The sequence below is a fragment of the Ictalurus furcatus genome, chromosome 26 (assembly GCF_023375685.1).
Source record: "Ictalurus furcatus strain D&B chromosome 26, Billie_1.0, whole genome shotgun sequence".
In the NCBI taxonomy this organism is placed as follows: domain Eukaryota; kingdom Metazoa; phylum Chordata; class Actinopteri; order Siluriformes; family Ictaluridae; genus Ictalurus; species Ictalurus furcatus.
Genome location: NC_071280.1, coordinates 12453336 through 12466357, shown reverse-complemented (window position 1 = coordinate 12466357; position 13022 = coordinate 12453336). Strand labels below are relative to the sequence as shown.

The following is a 13022-nucleotide window of genomic DNA, read 5'->3' as shown; positions in this document are numbered from 1 at the left end:
GCTTTGTAACAGTCAGAGGTAACACCAAAACAGGAAAGGCTTCATTCCAAGCTGCAGTTTTTGTCTTATTACCTTCAAAAAGGGAAAAAAAAACAGATTAGTGAAGGAACAAGTGTTTATCGCTGTTATAATACAAATGATAACAGGAACTAACTCATTCCGTGGTTGTTCCTCATCATCAAGTGTAACTACAAATGATTAAAAAGTGCCAATCTTCAATAAATATAATATTTATGTACAATATATTGGCAAATAAAAATGTGGAATAAAACACTTCAGGACTTGCTGTTTATAGGGAATTAAGTATCAGGTGGTAACAGTAACTCCACTCCACATCACGCATCATCTTAATGTATTGTGTTATATGTATTGTTTTTGCTTCCTGGATTGTTTTCTCGTAGCATGCGTCGTAAAATGCCGTAGTAGTGTTGTTGACTTCCTGAGCCACCGTAGATTTTGGTGAGAAATATGGGTCACTTTCGTACCGTTTTGAGACAATGTTGATGTTTTATTGCATCATGCCTGTGTACATGCCTATAAACACCCAGGTGGTGAAAACAATAGCTGTTGCTTTAGGCACTGTGTGTGTGTGTGTGTGTGTGTGTGTGTGTGTGTGTGTGTGTGGCTCTCAGTACTTCTACATTATTACTGCTCACCTCTTTATAGGCACTTATATTTACAGTAGTGCTCCACTCGGACCAGTGCACTGGGGCCAATATCCCAGTCACAGCTCAAGTCTAGCTTTGGATTAAAGTATACAGCCAACAGGGAGTCTATTGAGTTCAACTGCTTACTACTTCCCAGCTCGACGTGACCTCTATGATGAAAACATTGCAGTTAGCCTTTACTTTATTTATTTATTTATTTTTATTTTTTTAAAGAAACCGTCTAACATTTGCTGTATGGTTAATATGTGTGAGGGATTTATTGAGTAGAACTGTGTGCATGATGTGTTTTGCTGTATTTACATTGGGGGGTGATCTGAGGGGCTTTGGAATTTATCCACTATACTAAATCCCTATCCAAAACATTCCAATTCATAATACAGTCCCTCCAGGATTTCGCAATTTTGTGATTGTGGAAATGAACTCCGCAATATTCAAAGGAGCTTGAAATTTTTCAAAATTACAGCAGATTATCAGCAGATTTGGGCCAGGATGTGTCACGTGACATCATCACAACGTGCATTCGGTCAAAGGTCTCATTTACAACAAACATCACTGCTAAACGATTTTGTGCAATTGCAGTTTCACCAATTTGAATAGTTTTCCCCAGAAATGGAAGTCACTTTCTTTTTTTTTAAAAAAGGCCACAGCAAAGTTGAGCATTTTTGGTCGCAACAATCACAAAAAAAACTCCATGAAATCCTGTACGAACTGATATCATCGCATGACTATAAACTGGGGTGGTTGGTGGTGGTGGTGTTTGTTTGTTTGTTTGTTTATTGTTTTTTTTAAAACCTTATTGGTTGGCAGGTGACCAAACTGGGGATAAAATACTGCAGGACAAATACTGAACTACTGATCAGCAGGCTGTGAGATTGAATCCCAGTACCACTAATCTGTCATTTGATCATTTGATGAACCCTCATCTGCTCAGCTCAGTTGTACGTTGATTTGAATAAAAGGATCTACCAAATTAATAAATATAAACGCAAATGTAAATGGTAGACAAAATGTTGGAATATTCGACCAAAAACAATCATGGGGATGGTGTGCGGGTGTTTGGTAAAGTGGTCAGTTAACTGATATGAGAGGATAAGATAGATGGCCCTCATTATGGGTTTAGTGGGATTACTCTCGGTGGACCTGTTCAGCTGTCAACAAGATTAGAAACCACAGGGGGTGTAAAATTGGGGGGGGGGGGGGGGGGGTGAGTGAGGGAGTGTTTCTCGGACAATAGGGAAGAAGTTACTGGGTTAATCAGATTAACAGTACTGACAAACTTCAGTAGTGATTCTCATTTCAGCTAATGGAGTAAATAAGGGTAATTAGATGGGCAGTTATATGTTGTGGATTAGCTTGTTAAATTAGCTGGCTAGCTATGTTTTGTAAATTAGTTTGTAATCTGAGTTTGCTAGTTAGATTTTTTTTTTAAATAACTTGCTAAATTATCTAGCTGGTTATTTATTGTATATTAGTTTGTTAAATTAGCTGGTTAGTTCAGTTTTGTGGGGTTTTTTTTGTTGCTAATGTGCCTTAGAATTAATTCCAGTTTCTAGGTTTTTATGTGTTGGCAGAATATTTCCCCTGGGACCATACTGCTAAGCAAACTAACTAGTCTTTCAGGAATCGGTCATGATGAATGTGATCAGTTCATTTCATCAGTAACAAATATTTACTTTTTACTCTTACTTGAGTATGTTTTAATTGTAGATATTTTTTTAATTTCAAGTAGTAGAGTTCTGGTTCAGTGCTTCTACTTTTATTGAAGATTTTGACAGTTTTCTTTTACTTAAGCACAGTTTCTCAGTGGGTTTTCCACACCTGGCTATACTTTGTAGTCATGATGATGGCTCAGCACTGATCTATGGTCTACCTTGAATGTTAGCTCTCTATGCATTACTAATATATTGTATGGTTAAGGCTTAATGTACTTACAATAATGAACAAAGTGGTTACATTCAAACTATTTATTTATCTGGAACTGTGTGTGTGTGTGTGTGTGTGTGTGTGTGTGTGTGTGTGTGTGAAATTGAAGCTGAAAAAGCCCTGATGTAGTCTGCAGGGTCGATTCAAATGGGGGCTAAATGCAATTATGCTTCACTATAACTGAATTATTTTGTTACCTCAGATTGAAAACATCAGACAGTCTGTGTTGAATCTGCATTTTTCTTGGCTGAGTGTAGGATTTATTTCGGCGTGTGTAGAATATATGGCTGAGGTCACAAATTTACATACGCCTTACAAAATGTTAATAATAAAAAATACATTTTAAATGAGGGATCATAAAAATAGCATTTTGTATTTTATTAGTTCTGCTCTGATTAAGTTATTTCACATGTGTTTACATATAGTCCACAAGTCACAATAATAACTGAATTTACACAAACTAACGAGTATAAACGTTTACACACGTTTGATTATTAATACCGTGTGTCGTTACCTGGATGATCAACGACTGTGTTTGTTTTGTGATAGCTGTTCATGAGTCCCTTGTTTGTCTTGAGCAGTTAAACTGCCCACTGTTCTTCAGAAAAATCCTCCAGGTCCTTCACATTCTATTTGACATATTTGACCCCAGCAGTGACTATATGACGTTAAGATCCATCTTTTCACACTGAGGACAACTGAGTGACTCGTACACAATTATTACAAAAGATGCAAACATTCACTGATGCTCAAGAAAGCAACGCGATACATTAAGAGCTGGGGGGTGTAAACTTGTGAATAGGTGATTGATACAAATTATCTTTTTTTTTTTATAGATCCTTCCCCCCCCCATTTAATACTGCCCTTCAGAAGCTACATAATATATTTACATGCTTAGCAGAAAACAAAATAAGTATACACCTGCATTAACTCTGCATTAACACCACATTTACACTCCTGAAGCGTGTACTATTTGTCACAGTTGAGTCAGAAGAGAGGTGTTTTTGTCGTACCCTACTAGCCTACTTCAGCAAAAATGCCACTTTTTCCCCCTCACAACCCTAAGAATAGATTAATTGTGTAGTGTTGTTTTTTTTCTTTTTCTTTTTTCCCTGAGCCTACAGCGATTTCTAGTTATTATGGAACTTGGAACTTTTTTTTGTTTGTTTTGTTTTTTTTTATCTCTATTTTATGTGCATGTGTTTTTTCTCACTTCTAGTTTCACACCTGTTCTATGTTAATTACACACGTGCATGGAAAAAACAACAGTATCCCAGTATAGTTTTTTTTTTGTTTGTTTCCCTCTTAGACAAACACACACACCCCATTACATAATGATTTTATCCCAGACACTTGTCCTGCTCTTTGTCTGCTGGGGTTAATTGTCAGCAGTGCAGCTGCTGCTGGAAAAACAAGGAACGTTTTCCATACAGCTGACGGGAAGTTCAGTACCGGCAGTGTTGTCAGATTTTGTCTTTCTACTCGAATGTATGCACATATTCATCATATGTTGCAGGATGTAGAATAGAAATGAATATAGTGTTGCATTTGTAATTTGCAAAACCTGCTCATTCATGCAATTATCTAATCAGTCAATCATGTGGCGGCAGCACAATCCATAAAACCCATGCAGATACAGGTCAAGAGCTTTGCTTGATGTTCATATCAAAGACCAGAATGGAGAGAAACTGTGATCTCGATGGCTTTGACAGTGGCATGGTAGCTGTGCTGGTTTGAGTATTTCAGAAACTGCTGATCTTCTGAGACTTTCAAACATAGTCTCTAGAGTCCAGGTCAGCCCAGGTTCTTCACCATCAAAAAAACCTTTAATAGTCTGTTTCCATTTATTTTACTTGCATATGAGGGCTAATTGCTTTAAAAAAAAATTTAAAAATTGACAAAAAGTTGGATTTATCATGGAACTTTCCTTATCATGAAACAGGACCTCCAGACTAGGCTAGTTTGGCATTGCTAGCCAAGAGGAGGCACAACTAAGCTATCACTGTATGGGTTTAGCTACTACAGTGCCATGCAAAGTACAGTCGCTGTCCTTATGTTAGTGTTTCAGTTTCATCCACTAAACTGTGAATTATTTTATTTTTTTGGTGGTAAAAATCAGAGTAAATCCATTTTTCCCCTTGCACTAACTGGCTTTATGAGCAAGCGTTTGGCAGAATTGAGAGACTGTCAGCCAATAAGACATGAGTATTTCCATGCGTTTTCCTGTAAAACCTGTCTGATTGGTCTCGCCTCTGTTCACTGAAGATATAAAACTACAACACCGCCGTTTTCTTTTACTGACGTTCAGTTACGTAGTGACAAACCGCTCCAAGTGGAGAATTATTCGGGGCTCAATGCCCAGGCCAGGTTACGCCCCTGAATCTGAGGCTACAAAAAGTAAAGGCTCACACAAATTGGGCATTTGAAGATGTTTGAGTGACGTTTAACAATAATCTATCAGCTTTGACCTTGTGCTCTGATCCTGAGTTTTTGTACATTCTATAATTCATACCGTCACCAAACAAACCCCTTTTAGATCTTTTATTTATTTATTTATTTATTTTTAGGGAATTTTAATCCATGCAAATTTATGCTAACGTGATAACTGGCCCCAGATTAGCATCTATGAAAATGTTTACAGTTCTGCATGACTGGAACTAAGAAACTCTGCTCTACCACAGTTCAAACAGTCTTTAAATTCAGCTTAATCAATATTAATGAGTGATGATTGATTAGTATTTATATTAAAATGCATGCTATAACTTTTGGTGATTTTCAGTAAATAAGTTGTAAAGCACTAGATAAATTGAAGCCTGTTAATAAAAACAGGTATATACAGTACTAGTACTAGTAGCAGGCAGTTGATGCATAATACATAATGTGATTAAATATTAAAGCAACCTTTTGAAGATTATAAATGCAGATCAGAATGTTATATTGATGGCTTTTACTGTTTAATGCAGGCCATTATACATTTTTCTTCCAAGATCTTGGTGTAGCATGAACATTTTAGCTTTCAGTATTTGTACTTGTAGTCCATTGGTTTGACACTAAGAACTTTTTTACATTTGTGTCTCACCAATGAAATCAAACCACTGATAGATGTTTAAAGGGAATTCATGATTCATGGCTTTAATTCAAGCAGGTATGCCAGTTTTACAAAGTCTTGTCATGTTTAAAACTGGTGGACAACTTCCGTCAACTCGCCCCACCCCGTTAAAATAGATCTCTGGTAGTAGTATTATATTGTTAAATCCATAACAATCTGAGGAATTGTATCTAAAACATGTTTGTTCCTAATTTGAATATCTAATGACCAAGAAGTTTTAAGAAACCTACACTAAGGGTTCTCAAACCTTTTGCAGCCAAACACCTTTAGCTGTAAAATAAATTCCACAGACCCTCATGAGTAAAGACTTATTTCATTATTAAAAATTATTAACATACAACATTATTTAAAAATGTCAAATAAAATTGTTGGGAGTCGTAAAGCTTTCCCAGTTGACTTTGGTGCTTGGGCCCCTAAATACAGTAACTTTTAAAAGGGTGGGTTGTGATTTCCACCACTGTATGAAAATCATTAAAAAATATCATGGACCCCCTGTGTGTGCTTCATGGACCCCTCGTGGACCCGGAACCCACTAACACTGACTACTGAAATAAAATCTGTGTCTAGTCAACATAACAAGCAGCTACTGCACACTACTCTTCATTATCCGCTGGTTGTTATGGTGATTACCCTTTTCACATGCTAACCTGCTGTGTGACTGTTGTAAGCAGTCATTTTGGCGATGGTATCTTCAGCTCCGTATCGGGAGCCACATCAGTCCTCTCTTTTCAGGTCTGAAAGTGCTTGTTAGCCATCTTTCCCTTTCCCTCCATCCCAGGGGAGATTATTAGCACAGTCCAGCCCGCCTTTAAAGTTCAAGAAGCTTGATGTGCCTTGTTGGAAATATTTCCGAAGTGCCCTTGTAAAGAAGTGCACTAGAGCTGTGAAGGCTGCTTGATGTGCTGGAGGAGCATTTTGAATGCAGCGGGCTTCATTTGCTAAATGTAGCTTGTCTGTAAGAAAAGTACGTTTACCCTATATTATTACCCTTTAAACCACAGCAATGTTCAAATCTCCATTCTGATTGGTCGGAAGGTGTCGAGTCATTCTCTAACGGAGGCTTTGACAGTAGTGCCAAGGCAAATCACAGCTTCCACAACGTGGAACAAAATGCAACTATAAACGGATTTAAAAAAAAAAAAGAATTTGTTCTTATAAATTTCTTATCAGTGATAAAATTCTTGTAAATGTAAAAATGATGATTGTTGGCAAATTGCCGTGGTATAAGAGGAATAAAAACCACTCCCCGTGGCTAGTTTGAAAGAAAATACAATATTAAAACAGAAAGGAACGGAGAGAAAAAATTATGTGGGAAAGAGAGACCAAAAAAAGAATATCAAGAAAACTGACATACCAAAAATGGAGAGGGAGAAAGGGATTAAAGAGAAGGAAGCAAGTTTGGAAGATGAGGAGGGAAAGAAAGAACGGGAAAAACTCAGGAAAGAAAAGATTTTATAAAAGAAAAGAAGGAAAAGTAAACATTTTTAACAAGAAATTAAAATGGGAGGGGGGAAAAAAGAACGTCGGAAAAAGAAAAACTTCAAATGAAATTTAAAAATGAACAGAAAGGAAGAGGATAAATGGCAATAACACAAGAGGAAGAAGGGGGGGGAAACACAGGAAGTAATATGGAGGAAAAAAAAGACTGAAGGAGGCAAAGAAAAGTGAAAATATGGGGGAAAATCATTTAAAGAGACAAAAAAACAAAATTTTAGGTGGAAAAATTCATTTAAATATTATTTATATATTTGTGTGTGATTTCAGATTAGTAAATCAGGGCCTTAGTGTCTTTTAAATTAAGAAAGATTTTATTAAATAAATACAGCATTCTTAAATGATCAAAAAACAATATAAATGATGCGTATATTTCTCGAGCAACATGATGTTGCGTCCTCTGTTTATCCAGCTCCAGGTCGATCCGTTCCGCTTCCTCAGCGTTGTGCTGTTAGCAGTTTCCTTCCCCAGACACCGCCAATCGCAACTGTGCTTCTGTTATCTTTCTTTCCCCAACATGTATATACGCTGAAGGCTTCAGCCACACTCACTCCATCACTGTCGTGTTTCTCCTGATTAGTAAGCGTGCTCATAATGCCTGGCCTCGGGTCATTGGCTTCAGTACACAATGACACGAGAGCGGAGCGGAAACGGCGTTGGAGCAGAGTGAAGACTGCCGTTGCTGCTAGCTGGGCAGTGTTTAAGAGTGAGGATTGGGGGCGGGTCATGGGGCAGCATCCCAGGCTCAAGGGTGAAAGGGGAAAGGTCAAAGGAATGGGCTGCAGGTTACTGGATTTATTTGCCATGACATGGTTTTGAGCAGTTTACTCAGAAGAGACGAAAATAGACAAATGTAGTGGGTCTACATGGACGAGGACTGCCTAATTTAAGCAAAGCAGCCTAATTTTGTGTGTGTTTGTGTGCGCGTGCGCAATCAAGCTGGTATGTTAATTGAATTCTGCATTCTTGTGTGTCGGCTTCTTTGCGCTGATTAGAGTGCTGGTGTATCAGTTTGATGGCAGATGCTCCCTGGAGACACAACATAACGTGCGTGCGCGCACACACACAGAGAGACACACTGCATTTGCCTCTCACCATTTCCATCTTGCTTCAGTCACTTTCCTAGTCGCCAATCATCCATCTCACCCTTTCACCAGAGGTGTGTGTGTGTGAGAAAGCGGGAGGTCATGGGCTAGAGACATTAGCGGTTTGATTGAAAATGAGCCTCCAAGAACCACCAGACTCCTAACTCATCTTCTCTGTACATTTAAGGTTGCTAAAGAAAAGGGGTGTTCAGTGAATAACAGACCTCCATAGGCCACGTCCATCCATAAAAACACACACAGACACACACACACACTTCGGAGTCGTATCAGCAGCATGTGTTTCAATAACAGTTCACATTACAAGCAATAATAGAGTCCGACTCACTCACAGGACTCCTGTTGTGTACAGGGGCGACACGTGCGGCTCGGCTGTTGTTGATGCCTTGTTCAGGGCAAGCGTGGCCAATCGGTGTCAAATGGAGCACACCATTGTCATGGAGATCAGGGGTCAGGGGTCAGGACACTGCCTTCGTTACAGGACGGTTGAATTATGTTTAGTGTGAAGAATAGATGGCTTTTAACGCATACATGATGCCAGCAAGTGTACGTTAATGACCATCGCAGGAACTGTTTGTGTTCATTAGAAAGTGGATTTGGAAGCTCTTTAATGATAATAATAAGCTAATTAATGTAATAGAAGAAGGAAGGAAGTCGGAAACAAAGAGATGAAGGTATAGAAAAGTGTAAAGAAGGCAAAACGGGCAAAGAAAGACGTAAAGCAAATGAAGCGGGATGGGAAAAGGAAAATAAAGTAATACAGTAAGAAAAGGTGAGAAACAAGAAACTGAAGAAAGAATGATGTAAAATTGAGTAAAGAATGAACAAGTGGAAAAAAGAAGCAAAAAAATAGAAGAAGGGAACAAAGAAGGAAAAAGAAGAGAGACCAGTATGAATGAAAAAGAAAAGAAATGAATATATGGATGAGAGAAAAGTAGAAGTAATACAGTGGCTGAAGGAAGAACAGGAAAGCGAGGAAAGAATGAAAGGAAGTAAGAATGAACAAGTCCAAATGATTAAAAGAAAAGATACTAAGAAGAGAAAGGAAAGAGGAAAAAGATATTGGAAAAGAAAAGAAGAGAAATAACATCTTTGGGGGGGGAAAGGAGGAGGAAGTGGAAAATTGAGGATAATGGGGGTGGAAACAAAAAGCAAGAAAAAATGCCGAAAGGGAGGAAGAAAATAAAACTTGATAGAGCGGTAAAAAATAACTGCTAAAAAGGAAGGGAGGATAAAGGGAAGAAAGAAGTAGCAAAGGAACAAGAAGAAAAAGAGTAAGAAGAAAAAGAAGGAAAGGAAATAAGAGTGACGAGCAAAAAAAGAAAAAGGGAGGCACAGAAAAGGAGGAAAATAGTCAATTGGAAAAAGGAGTAAACAGAGGCAGAAACTGCGGAAGAAAGAAGCACGGGTGTAAAAGTGAAGGACGAGCAGAAGGAAGAACGACCTAGAAGAAGAAATAATAACAAAAATAGAGCAAGGGTTAAAAAAATGTGATGAGAGGAGGACAAAGAAAGAGAACAGCAAAGTAATAATGAAGACAGCAGGAAGAAGAAACGTGAGTGAGACGTGCCCCTCCCCCTGTGATGAGTACAGCCTACAGATTTGGGCTTAATTACTGTCCTTTTCTACACACTGCTCCTCTCTGACTCCAATCTGAGTCCAATCTGAGTCTGATTAGCACACCAATTACACTCGTTAGCCCTCACACCAGCCTCGTGCTAATGACTTCATGAGAATCACAACAAACAATAACACTGTCCAGATACACACACACAGACACACACACACACACACACACACACACAGACACACACACACACAGACACACACACAGGGGGCACATTTGCCCAAACAGCGAGCTGGAGCCTTTTCAGCCTGGCAGACTGCACTGAACGTGTGTGTGTGTGTGTGTGTGTGTGTGTGTGTGTGTGTGTGTGTGTATGTGTGTGTTTGTACGCACGCAGGGTGTTTTTGGACCAACCATGTGTTCTTCAGCCCATTTTCCATCTTCTGTTACAGCCTTTTTGTCACTCATATCTAGTGTTTGTCATCAAATAACAGATGTAGTGTAGCTGGACCTCTTGCTGGATGTGTGTGTGTGGTGTGTGTGTGTGTGTGTGGCAGCGCGTCAACACAGAGACTTGCTTTTCGCAGACGTCATGCCCCTCTCTCTCTCTCTCTCTCTCGCGCTCTCTCTCTCTCTCTCTCTCTCTCGCTCACTCGCTCTGTCGAGGGCTGCCACTGCTGCGTATTGATGAGCTGATAAATATTTAAGGAGACATGGTGCCCCGTGAGAGGGGATTTAATGAACAGTCGGTGAGCATGGGGAGTCTTTGAGAGGTGCCATGTGCTCACGCATTCGTTCAGACACACTGAGGAGGAGGGAGCGGGGCCGCAAGACCATTGTTGCATGGGCTACCAGTTCTTCGGGGTCTGTTGTCATGGCAACTGATTTTTTTTTTTTTTTTTTTTTTTTTTTTTTTTTTTAAATAAATATGTTTGAGAAGGAACGGGATTACCAGACCAAGAAGAAATGGCTAATAATGTAGTAATGTAATAAGGAAGCACGGCTTGGTTGGTTGGTTGGCTTTTGATCATTTTGACGAGGACCTACAGAGAAAACCAAAGGGTTTATGGGAAAAATCTAAAAAATGATCATTTGTAGGGCTTTTTGTTTCATAGATCATGCTTCTTGTATTCAATCATTAGTGATTATAGAAATAGTCTGATTTTATTCTAGGTCTAAAAAAAAATTTCCAGTCAGAATTTTATTCTAGACTTGATAAGTACATACAGCAAAGTAACCTCAGGTCATAAAACACACTTCAGCTCTGAAATCAGATTGGCTGAGCCTTGTACAGTATTTTATCATATTGTTTTTGCACTGCTTCTTAATCACAATCCAGTGTGACCTTTTTGTTTTTTAGTACACTCTCTTGAATTTTCATTGGCTTTATTATTATTTTGTTAAGACATACCGTGTGTCGTAATAGTGTGCGTGCGTGTGTTTGGGTTTTTCCAGGGCTCGTTCCCAGGAAACCTGCAGCTGGTATTGGTGTTGCGGCCCGCCGCCCTGTTCCAGCGTGCACTCTCAGACGTCCTCTTTAGACTCAACAAGGATGAGTTTAAAATGAAGGTGCCGGTGAGTGTTTACGTTCTCTTGTAAGCAAGACTGAAAAAGAAATGCAAAGTCTAGGCCTTGTTTCTATGCCCTTGACATTTATTTAATACAGTGACGTATAGCATGGTTAACAACTGGAAAACAGTTTTTCACTCCCTACACACTTGGGTTTCATGGGGTTAATATTATTCCAGTTTCCCTAATAATTACTGGAGGTATTTGAAGGGAAAAAAATCTTTCAAAACATGTTTCCTAAATGTTTTGGCTAAATGTACCATTGTGTAGAAAAGGGACAGAACGTATTATTCCATTAGCTACTTTCAGATATTTTTAAATTATGCATCAATTCTGATTGGTCAGGGTTTTTTTTTTTTTTTTTTTTTTTTTCAACAGGCAGTTTTCAACAAAATCTTATTGCAGTCACTTTTTTTTTGTGCAGGAATCTCAAATAGTCTTCTATTGGACATTTCTGCACTTTATAGGTCTTAAAACACCAATGTGTTACGTCCAATGTAGTGAGCATATGTGGTGAATTTGGGATTCAGTGTTTTAGAATAAAACCCAATGGGGGACACCTGTTTTTTTTTTTTAAAAAAAAACAAAACAAAAAAAACCATAATGAAAGACAGGATGGTGTGACCATTTCATGCTGTGGAACATCCACAAAATAAGTCCCAGTAAACTCAATATTTCAAGGTATGTTTCAGGACCTTTGTCCTGCTGGAAGACCCTTTTGCAACCATGTTTTAAATTTGTGTTGCTTCAGTATTTGGTTCAGAATCTGTCTTCATGATGCCAGCTTTCTGAAGTGTATCAGTACCTTTTCCAGCAAAACACACCTACAACATGATGCTGCCACCCCCATGCTTTACAGTTCTTCAGCTTAAAAGCCTCATCCTTTACACTCCATACATAGTGCTGATCATTATGGCCCAACAGCACTCCTCCAAAACACTAGGTCTTTGTCCTGGTGATCACCTGCAAACTTCATTCTGGCTTTTTAATACCAGTCTTGGACTAGGGTTTTCTTTTTTTCCATGACTGCCTTTCAGGCCATGGTGATATATAGGACTGTCTTAATGGTGGATGTACATATTTTAGTACCTGATGCCTCCAACTCCTTCACAATTTCCTTTGTTGTTGCCATACCTTTCAGATTAAACTTTGTTCATCCCCCGGACATTTTTGAGCCTACTTATTGAATGATTCAGTGTCTGTGTAGTCCCAAGATTTTTATATTTGCATGCAGTTGTTCGTCCAGATGCTCATGGTACCTTCAGTTGTTTGGAAATTGCTCCTAAAGAGGAACGGGACTTCCTTTGGTGGTCCACATTTTGTTCCTGAGGTCTTGGCTGAATTGCTTGGATTTTCTCATGGTATCAAGGGCAAAAGGCACCATCTCTAAAATACATTCGCAAATGCACTTCCAATTAACTCCTAATTACGCCAGTTGGCCTCTCGGAAGCGTCTAAAAGTCCACTGCATTTCAATTTCAACTTGCTTGCTTTTAGAAAACTTACAGGAATAGCTTGTATCAAATTGTTCATGTTGAGTTTCCTTCTGTAAATGCTACATGAATATTCTTCTCATAGAAACCTTCATTA

General features: G+C 38.7%; 1 protein-coding gene across 4 annotated transcripts in view; it reads left to right on the top strand.

The window, feature by feature from the left end:
• mcf2la (mcf.2 cell line derived transforming sequence-like a) overlaps nt 1-13022 on the top strand; it is an 82303-nt gene that overhangs the window by 42585 nt on the left and 26696 nt on the right. For all 4 annotated transcript variants that reach the window (XM_053615049.1, XM_053615046.1, XM_053615048.1 and 1 more), the window contains exon 5: nt 11320-11439. In XM_053615049.1, coding sequence (XP_053471024.1) covers nt 11320-11439 — 120 coding nt within the window. The remainder of the gene's footprint in view (nt 1-11319; nt 11440-13022) is intronic.